This window comes from Gekko japonicus, unplaced genomic scaffold (assembly GCF_001447785.1).
Source record: "Gekko japonicus isolate JY-2015 unplaced genomic scaffold, Gekko_japonicus_V1.1 scaffold730, whole genome shotgun sequence".
Classification (NCBI taxonomy): domain Eukaryota; kingdom Metazoa; phylum Chordata; class Lepidosauria; order Squamata; family Gekkonidae; genus Gekko; species Gekko japonicus.
The window spans coordinates 544304-554857 of record NW_015164689.1 but is presented as its reverse complement, the minus strand read 5'-3'; the positions used below and the strand labels follow the sequence as shown (position 1 = coordinate 554857).

The 10554-nt window shown below is 49.3% G+C and overlaps 1 protein-coding gene across 1 annotated transcript in view; it reads right to left on the bottom strand.

Annotated features, from left to right (window-relative positions):
- Positions 1 to 972, bottom strand: part of LOC107108844 (bestrophin-1-like) — a 43253-nt gene extending 42281 nt beyond the window's left edge. The window contains exon 1 of the mRNA XM_015409366.1: positions 821 to 972. Coding sequence (XP_015264852.1) covers positions 821 to 972 — 152 coding nt within the window. The remainder of the gene's footprint in view (positions 1 to 820) is intronic.
- Positions 973 to 10554: the final 9582 nt, after the last annotated feature.

Below are 10554 nucleotides of genomic sequence, written 5' to 3'. Positions count from 1 at the left end.
AAAGAGAAAGGGTAGCATGTTTATTTAAAACAGCATGAAGGCTTCAAAAAGAAACCCCACAATACTAAGACATCAGTATACCATGACTGACCATTAATTTCCTGTGATTCGTGCAGGATGTATTGCTTATTTAGGCCCATGTGACAAGGGGAGCACAAAGATTTGTGTCAAACATCTTTTGAAAGGCATCTACTGTCTCTTATGGCCCACAGATCTCATTCCTGAAGAGGAGCGCATTTAGCCAGAAAAATGAGGCAGGAGTACAAATCTCCTGCTCCCCCCCCCCTCAAGAGCATTTATTATATCTGGGTGCAGGGATCATTTCCTGCGGGAGCGCACAGGAGCAGAGCTCTGGCAGTAAGGAGCCCAGGGGGCAGGCACATGCAAAAATCCCCGTCCCCTGCTCCCAGAAGCCCTCAGTTGGGCCACGAGGAGCAAGAAGCAGCCAGGTAAGTTGCAGAGCCCTCCCCTGGCCCGCCTTCAGGTACAAGCTCTCCCTCCTCTGTGAGGGCAGATCTGCCCGTTCCCCTCCCCCCCATAGTTGGCAATCCAAAACAGTCCAATGAAGCCTGAGCGGTGGGTGTTGCCTTCTGACACACTTCTGGTGATGTCAGGGGGTGTCGAGTAGGCAAATAAGTTATACTAATGAGCTCCTGTACCTCTTTTTCTACAAAATGACCCCTGTCTGGGTGCAGTATTGAGGTATTATCACTGACCAGTCACTTCTACAAAGATTGTGTGCAAAGTATACTCGGGACAGGAATCCAGTGATTATACAGAGAGGCCCTAGAGATACATGCCAGGTTCAGGAGACGCTCACCTGTAGACAATGCTGATGCTAAAGTAGAAAGAGATAAAGATTAAGAACTCGCAATAGAGGAGTTTGTAGATGCTCCCTTTCCATTGGAGCAGGAGCTGTGAGAAGGTGCCTAGGTGAGCATCAGCAACACGGTAGGTATATGTCACTGTCATCACAAGTCCTGCTAGAAACAAACAACATGATAAGGACTGATGCGCTGTTCTGGAGACAGAGGACCAGTATAACAGGAAAAAACAGAACCAGACCTTAGCAGCCTGTGGAATGGAGGAAACTATGGAAGTACTATGTAGATGAAACAGTGTTTCAGGAGACCCCAGGAGACCTTCCATCCTATTAGCACAAACACAGTCTATTCCAGAAAATGAAAGAAATCCAGATTATAAACGCGCAGATAAACAACTTCTGCACATTTACAAATGAACTCTTGGACGGCTTTAGAACATGTTTGCAGTACTTCAGACATCCAAAGCTGCTGTTATTGTGGATGGAACACAGAGCTAACTCATGATACGAGTGCATCAAGGCATTTTTGATTAATTTTGGAGAAACATTCAATAACAGACAGGTAAGATTGGAGCTGGGAGAAGGAAACATGGAAAAAGTTTTAAAAAGCACACCGAGAAGAAGGGGGCGGGTTGAGATGGCCATAAACATACTTTGTGAAGAAATACCGTAACTCTGGTTTGGGCTGCTGCCCAGGAGATAGTTTACACATTAAAGGGAACATTCAAGTAATGTTGATCCTCAGAAGGGCCTTGTCTCCTTGTTCCAAGGAGTGCTGAGCTTAGATGTTGTGACTGGTGGGAGGGGGATGCCAAAGGGACAAGGAGTGAAGCACAGCAGGGGACGGGAGACTCTTTCTACATCTACATCTGTCCATGCTCTGTGGTGCATGGAGGACTCCCCCCCCCCAGAATGGAATGTCCCAAGGTGCAAGCATCATTGCTGGAACACAATGGGACACTGGGGCACATTTCTGATCGTGTGGGTTTCATAATGTCTGTATAAGGGGAATTTCCTGGCTCAGTCATATCTCTGCCTGGGACTGCTCAACATGATGGATAGTCCTCACAATATCCTGATGTTTGTGCATTGTATTTCTGCCCACGTGCTAAAGAAAGCTTATTCCAATGCAGAAAGAAAGAAAGAAAGTATACTCAGTGATGGATTGCTCATGCCTGTCAGGTAGCCCTGTCATAGAACTGGAATATGGAGGGGGTACTGCCACCTCCTCGTTCCCAGCTCATCCCTCTGTAGCTTCTGGCTGCTATCTCTGGCCTGACCTTGTTGTCGTTCTCCAGCTGCAAATTAAGTTGCCTGGGAAAGTTAACAGCTTAGGCGCTTAGCCGCTTGCTTGCTTCTTGCTGCCCCCCCGCGCGAAATATACTCATTGGCTTGGGCTCATGGGGGGGGGGAGTTTGATTACACTATAAGTCAGTGGCCATCATATTGCAGGTCATTCCTGACACAAGCTGTATACTCGTTCTTTAGTACTGGACTACCAATAAAACACTTATCTTCTTAAGAAGCCTGGTGGGTGCTGTGACTTGACTAAGCAGCCTGACAATGCCTTGACCAAGCATGCTGTATACTGAACCATTCATTCCTTTCATGCCCAGAAGTGGTTCCTGCATATCTGACTGAGCTAAGAGCAAGAGAATTGCCAGCATTATCTGAGTCTGCCATTTGGTAATTTTGCAATCTGATTTAAACAACAACAACAACAACAGCACACTTGTCCTCACAGTTAGTGTATGGGAATTTAACATTTGAAACAATTTGCGTTCATGAAAACCCAAATGAACATAGGTTTCCTTCACTTTCTGGATGGCAGCAATCATGCCAGTCAGATCAGCCATACTAGTTTCATTTCTCAATCTAAAGCACACTGCTTACCTCTTCCATAAGTTTTCCACAGTGAGGATAAGAACAGCTTGGGGACGATTAGTGGGAAAACAGCAGGGGAGGAGTTCAGACGGTTGTATCCCCAATGTATTGTCCTCTTCTTTGAATCTGCAGTCCCAAAGGCTGTATTCGTTAAAAGGAAAAAGCCTGTTGGGATTGACAATTGACATCAGTTCTTGGATTCTGAGATAACAGTTGATTGAACTCTCTCTTTCTCTGCCGTCAAGTCACAGCCAACCTATTTTATTTATTTATTTATAATTTAGCTTTAGATACCACTCTTCTCTGAATTCACAGAGCTCAGGGCAGTTAACAACATAGGCTACGGTCACACGGAACATTAGCCACGCTAGAGAGCCGGAAGATAGGCGGATTCTCCAGGTGCGATCTCACCGCCACATCTGGGAAGCGTAGAGCTCCCGTGGCTCACCCGAGGCTTCCTGCCGAAGATACGAGGTAAAAAACTAGTACCTCCAAGGTACTAGTTTCCAGTAACCGCGGGGCAAGGGTGGGCGTCTGATCGCGTTTCTGGTGGCATCCGGCGCCCGCCCATGTCCCCTTGCAAAAAGGTTTTCCCCCCCCAAGTCTCCATGGATGCGCACAAGCACCCAACGAAGCATGCGCATACTTTGGTGTACAAACCCCCCCCAAACCCGTTTGCCGCACTGCGCTGCTTCTTTGCCGCGTGGCAGGATTGTCCTATGATCGGCACCTCCCCCTACCCACAGGACTTCCACGGGAGGTCTGATCACGCAACCGTGTGTTATTTAGGTCTGGGGCAAACAGCCACACCTCCCCCCCTCGCGATATTCGGCCCCTGTGACCGGGGCCACTGATGTACAATTTGAAATCCAGAAGTTAAAATAGATAAAATAACATCAGGTGGAGCCAAGGCAATGGTGGCAATGCAAGAGGCGTTCAGTGGTGGTTTGCCATGGCCTGCCTCTGTGTCGTGACCCTGGAATTCCTTGTTGGTCTCCCACCCAAAAAATTAACCAGGGCTGACCCAACTTAGCTTCTGAGATCTGACAAGATCAGGCTAGCCTGAGATATTCAGGTCAAACCATTTAACTGGGGTCACAGGCAACTAGTCATAAAAATCAACTGGTGGCATGAGATATTCATCATCATCTATATCAGAAGACACATCCTAGCAGTATAGTACCGCTCAAATAAGCACTACCACGTGGATGGGGATGGGGATCCCATTTGCACTTGCAACACATGCAAAAGGAAATTCTCATGTGCAAATATCTTTTGCAAGATCAGAGCAACTGAAATCCAGGTATGGGAACTGTATTTTCAGCTGCTTATATTTTAAATTAATTTATTTATTTTACTTTATACCCTGTCTTTCTTCCTAGTGGAGACACAAAGCGGTTTACATCATTCTCCTCTCTTCCATTTAATCCTTGCAGCCCTGGCTCAGGATCACCCAGCATTCTTCCGCAGTAGAGTGAGTATTTGATGAGTTTAACTCTCCCACAAGTTGTCAGACCCCTGTATGTACTCACTCCCAACAACATTCTTTGTGTGAAAGATTTGTTTATTGAGATATGCAGTCAATACAGGTGTAAGCCAACTTGTGTCAGAACAGGTGGACATTGGCGCCAAGCCCACTATTATACCCACTTCAAACTACCCACCCATGCCAGGGTCCAATCACACTGGTCCATCCATCCCACCAAGCCAAAGTCTTCACCACCAAGCCAAGTCATCCCACCAAGCCAAGTCTTCACCACCACCACCACCTGCGTACTACAAAGTGTATCTATAGCAGCGTTCCTGGCAGCAAAGGCTTCAAGGACACTTTGTCTTCCCTCCTCGGAAGGCTGCTTAGGAAAGAGTTACAGGCATCTAGCAAAGCTTGTTCCCACACATACCTTCTCCATTCACTCCCCCCTTTCCAGGTCTAAGCGAAAGCATCCCAGAGAACAGAAAGCAACATGGCAAATGAAATACCAAGTTTGACATACTGCCCCCCCAAGCCCCTATCCACCCGGCTTTCGAGGGAAGCGTTTATGGAAGGCTCACACCAGCCAGGGAGCCTTGGCATGTTTCCCCTGCACCCATTCATTATAACTGAGGTCAAAATCCCTCCACTTGATCAGATAGTAGAGGTGGCCACGTTTTAGCTTAGAGTCCAGAACTTCCTCCACCTTCTGGTGCCGTTCCCCGTCTACGTTCAGGGGAGGGGGAGGGGGAGCTGCTGGACGAGGTCTCCATTCTGAGGGTCCAGGATCCTTCTTTAGTAGGCTGAAATGAAAAACAGGGTGCATATGTCGTAAGGTCTTCGGTAACTCCAGCTCAACAGCCACTTTATTTATGACTCGCACTACCTTGAAGGGGTCCACAATATTTCCATCCTAGTTTTTTTCCTGGGTTGTAAATCTCTCAGGTTCTTAGTGGAAATGTATACAGAATCCCCAGGTTGGAGGTCCCATTCTGGGGCTCGCCTCTTGTCAGCCTGGGCTTTGTAATCCTCTTTTGCCTTGGTCAAAGTCCATTTAATTACAGCCCACTGTTGGGTTAATTCAGTCCACCACATTTGTAAATCCATTGGCCCCTTCACTTCAGTGTTCACTGTAGGTAGGGGGGGTCACCTCATAATCATAGACCACTTTGTGAGAGCCAGTTTGGTGTAGTGGTTAAGTGTGCGGACTCTAATCTGGGAGAACTGGGTTTGATTCTCCACTCCTCCTCTTGCACCTGCTGGATGACCTTGGGCAAGCCATAGTTCTGACAAGAGCAGTCCTTGAAAGGGGAGTTCTCGAAAGAGCTCTCTCAGCCCCACCGACCTCACAGGGTGTCTGATGTGGGGAGGGGAAGGGAAAGGAGTTTGTAAGCCGCTCTGAGACACCTTTGGGTTGTGAAGGGCGGGGTATAAATCCAATCTCTTCTTCTTGTTCTTGCTCTTCTTCTTCTTCTTTGAAAGGGGTGGCACCTGTGGAGCTATGTACTGAATTATTGTAACTATATTCAACATAGGGTAACAAGTCTACCTAATTGTCTTGCTGATAGTTTATAAAGCATCTCAAGAATTGTTCCAACACCTGATTAGTCCCTTCCATTTGGCTGTCCATCTCTGGGTGGTAAGCACTACTGAGCCCCTGCTCCACCCCCAGCAGTTTCAACAATTCCTTCTATCAGGTATGATCTTCTGGGGAATCAAATGCAGTTTTACAATGTGCTGAGTAACAATTGGGCTACCTTTTTAGCCAATGGGAGCTGCTTGCAAGGCATGAAGTGTACTTGTTTTGAAAACAGGTCCACAACAACCCATATTACTGTCTTTCCCTTGCTCGGTGGAAGGCCGGTTATACAATCCATGGAAATGACTGCCCAAGGTCTTTCAGGGGGTTGCAATGGATGCAACAGCCCTGAGGCCTTCCCAGGCCGTCGCTTCCCCATAAGACACACTTGACAAGAAACTACATAGTGGGAAATATCTGCTTGCATTCAAGGCCACCAAAATTGCCTTTGAATTAGGTGTAAAGTCTTTAGGTACCCATAATGTCCAGCCATTTTATTATCATGTCCCATCTGTAAAATATCCCCCCACAGCACTCTAGGTACAAATAACTTCTGATGCCTGTACCAGCACCCATTCTCCCCTTGGGTGAGGCCCCCTCTCTTGTCCACCTCTGCTTTGTCACCATACATGAAAGCCTCTTTGAATGTCTCGACCCAGGGGTCCACCTGGGGCGGCTTTTTGGCTGCAGCTTGGCTCTGCATGAGAACCTCCCTCCCCCAGTTGAGCCGAGGTGAACATAGAGTCAGTGACCTCCTCCCTTTGATTGGTGTGTTGGGGCAGGTGCGACAGTGCATCAGCCAAGAAGTTCAACTTCCCTGGAAGGTGCTTAATAGTAAATCGAAACTTAGAAAAGAACTCTGCCCACCATAGTTGCTTGGCGTTTAGACACTGTGGAATCCATAATGCTTCCAAGTTTTTATGATCAGTCCACATCTCAAAAGGCACTCAGGCCCCTTCTAGCCAATGTCTCCAACTGACTCGGGCCAACCGGATGGCTGCTGCCTCTTTGTCCCACACCGCCCAATTCCGCTGTCTCAGAGAACTTCTGAGACACATAGGCGAGGGGGTGTAGTTTTCCATCCTCCCCCTTCTGCAAGATCACCCCCCCGGCTACATCTAAGGCATCTATTTGTACCACAAAGGGCTTATTTTCATCTGGGTGTCCTAGAATTGTCTTGGAGGTAAACAGGGCCTTTAGCTTGTTGTCACTCCTGTGACCATGTCAGCTTGTAGCCTGGCTTGTGACTCTTGGGTCCCTTCCCCTTTGTTTTTAGCAAGTCTGTTAGGGGCAGTGCTACCTAGAGGAAATTTGGGATGAATGGGCAGTAGAAATTGGCGAACCCTAAAAACGACTGTGGTTGCTTTCAGGTTTTGGGGGGTTCCCACCCCAAGACATCTTGGATTTTCCTCGAGTCCATCCCCAATCTCTTCCTGGAAATGCAGTAGCCTAGAAAGTCCAGCTCCTCTTTATGGAACTCACACGTGGACAATTTGGCAAACAGCCGGTTCTGGTAGAGCACATGTAATACATCCTGGACTAGTTGCACGTGGAAGGCCTTATCTTTGGAATAAATCAAGATATCATCCAGTTAACCTAGGACCCCCTTGAACAAATACTTATGAAACACTTTGTTGATTAGGTTCATCGAGACTCCTGGGGCCCCTGCAAGCCCAAATGGCATCACCAGGTACTCAAACTGGCTGAGAGGGGTGTTAAAGGCAGTCCTACGCTCATCCCCCTCTTGGATGCACATTCTAAAGTAAGCATCTCAGGGATCCAATTTAGTAAAAATTTGACCCTTGGTGGCTTCAGTCAATAGATCTTTTAGGGGGTAGGCATTGGACATTGACACTGCATTCAACCCTCAATAGTCTGTGCACAGCCTCAACCCCCCGTCCTCCTTCTTATGGAAGAGAACAGGGGCAGCAAGCAGCGAAGCCGCTGGCCTGATAAATTCCCTGGCCAGGTTTTTGTCAATGAACACCTGTAGCTCTTCCTTTTATGCCAGACTCATAGTGTGCAACTCCCCCTTTGGCAGTTTATGCCCCGGCAGGATTTCTATAGCACAGTCTGTTTTCCAGTGAGGAGGAAGCTTATCTGCCTCACCCTCCTTAAATACACGGGCCAAGTCTCAATATTCCACCGGAATGAGGTTCAAGTCCTCCTGAGCCAGGCAAACCCACTCTGGCTCGGGGTGAGGGGCCTCCCCCCCAAACTGAGTTCCAGGTGTGTTCTCTACACTGAGGGTTCAGGAACTGTAGGGTGCCCCCGCTCCACTGGACATGTGGGTCATGGTCCCTGAGCCACAGACCCCCCTGCACCATTGGGAATTTGTCTGAGGGGTTGTGTCAGGTAGCCCTGTCATAGGTCTGGAATGTGGAGGGGTGCCCTCCTGTTTTCTGTCTCAGCTCTCCCTGGCTCACCAACTGTTTGCTATCCTATGCTTGACCTTGTAGATGCTCCAGCTGCAGTTTACTCGGCTGGGAAAAGTTAATGGTTTTTTTGGCTTTGCCTGCTTGCTTTGCCCACGCGCACGAGATGTATCCATTGGCTCATGCTTACATGGGGGGATGTTTGATTCTAGTATACGTCAGAGGGCCTAGTGCTGGCAGCCATTCCTGACACAAGCTGTACACGTGTCTAGTACTGGATCTATCAATTACCTTCTTATGAAGCCCTGTGTTGCGTGACCTGACTAAGGACCCTGACAGGTTGACCACAAAAGTCCATAGCTCCCAATGGGTCCCCACCCCAACTGGCAGCGGAACCGTGCTGAACCGGCAAGCTCCCTTCATTGGAGTCCCATCCATCTGGGAGAACACAATCAGTTTGGTCAGTTCCTGTACCTTAGCTCCCAGTCTCATCACTAGGGTAGGGCTAATCAAGTCCCAGGTGCACCCAGAGTCAATTAGTGCTTGCATCCTTATGTGAAGAAGAAGAAGAGATTGGATTTATACCCCGCCCTTCACTACCGAAAGGAGTCTCAGAGCAGCTTACAAACTCCTTCCCCCCCCCCACAACAGACACCCTGTGAGGAAGGTGGGGCTGAGAGAACTCTGGCAGAAACTGCTGTTTTTTCAAGAACAGCTGAGCCAGAACTATGGCTTGCCCAAGGTCATCCAGCAAGTGGAGGAGTGGGGAATCAAACCCGGTTCTCCCAGATTAGAGTCTGTACACTTAACCACTACACCAAATGACACCCATGGCAGGGTTAACCACAGTCAACAGTCAGATAAAACAGGAGGGAAGGGGCTGTCACAGATTCTGGCATGTTTGGTTTCCAGATCTGCCACTTAGCGCCCATCACAGCAGGTCCCTGCCTTTTCCTGCCAGCTGTGGTGGTTTCTCCTCAATAGATGAGCTCCCTTCGGTCTCCCCTCGCTCTCCCAACTGGATAGCCTTCGATGGCTGAGGCCGGGCCTCTGGGTTTTTCCCTTTCTTCTTGGATCCCTGTCCCTCTCGCAGGCAATTAGCAGTGAAATGCCTGGGCCCCCCACATCAAAGGCAAAGGCCTTGGTGCATTCGTTGGTCTCATTCGCTATCTTTGGCACGGCCTCACTGACTCTTGGATTCCCTGCTCATTGCCTTCAGCCCCAATTGGGGCTGGTATAGCTTCAGAAGTTTAGACCGGTTCTCAGCCTCACACCCCTCTTGGATCCAGCTGATCAGCATTAAAGGGTTGAAGGTAAAAGAAGGCCAGCTTGTCTGGAGTGCCATCAAACGTCGCTTCCAGGATCTCCCTGGGTCTGCCCGGCAGCAGCTGTGGGGTGGCTGGTGGTGCCGGCTGGGGCTGCGGAGCAGGTGGGGGGAACCTGAGCTGCTGCTGCTGTGCCTGCCACCACTCCCACGGGCACTTGGGCTGCTACAGCGGCCCCTTGCTCCTGGGGTTCCTGCTGTATAGCCCCCCGGTGGTCGCCAGGAGATCCAGCAGCACCATGTGGGTCTCGTGCCTCAGCTCCTCCATCTCACATCGGAACTCTTGCCTGATTCTGGCAAACTCCATCTCTTTGACCACCCGCAGACATTCTGGGTCGTTGTGAAATGATCGGGAGACCTGGCACTGCTCAGTTTCCATCCAATGTCGCCCCTGGCATGGTCCCAGGGTCAGAAGCCGGCGTGGCTTGTCCCAGCGTGGGGGAGCGGGCCATGGCTCTTTTGGCTCTGCTCCCTTGCCCTTGTCCTTCCCCTTGTCTGAGGGGCTGGCAGTCTCTGTAGCCTGGGTTTCAGTTTGGGTACCGTTCCCAGTCCCCGGTTCCTCGCCTCCTTCGCTCTTCACAGCCATGGTGCGATGGGTTGAGGTTATGGAGAGTTCTGACACTCTGTCAGACCCCCGTATGTACTCACTCCCAACAACACTCTTTGTGTGACAGATTTGTTTATTGAGATACGTAGTCGATACAGGTGTGAGCCAACTTGTGTCAGAACTGGCAGGTATTGGCGCCAAGCCCACTATTATTCCCACTTCAAACTACCCCCCCCCATGCCAGGGTCCAGTCACACTGGTCATCCATCCCGCCAAGTCAAAGCACGGTCTCCCCCCCCACACACCTGTGCACTACAAAGTGTATCTATAGCAGCATTCCTGGCAGCAAAGGCTTGGTCTTTCCTCCTCGGGAGGCTGCTTGGTAAAGAGTTACAGCTCGTTCCCACACATACCTTCCCCATTCACTCCCCCCCTTCCAGCTCTAAGCGAAAGCATCCCAGAGAACAGAAAGCAACATGGCAAACGAAGTACAGAGTTTAACACAAGTATGGAACAGATATCAGTTCTTTATAATGGAAACAACTTTTGCT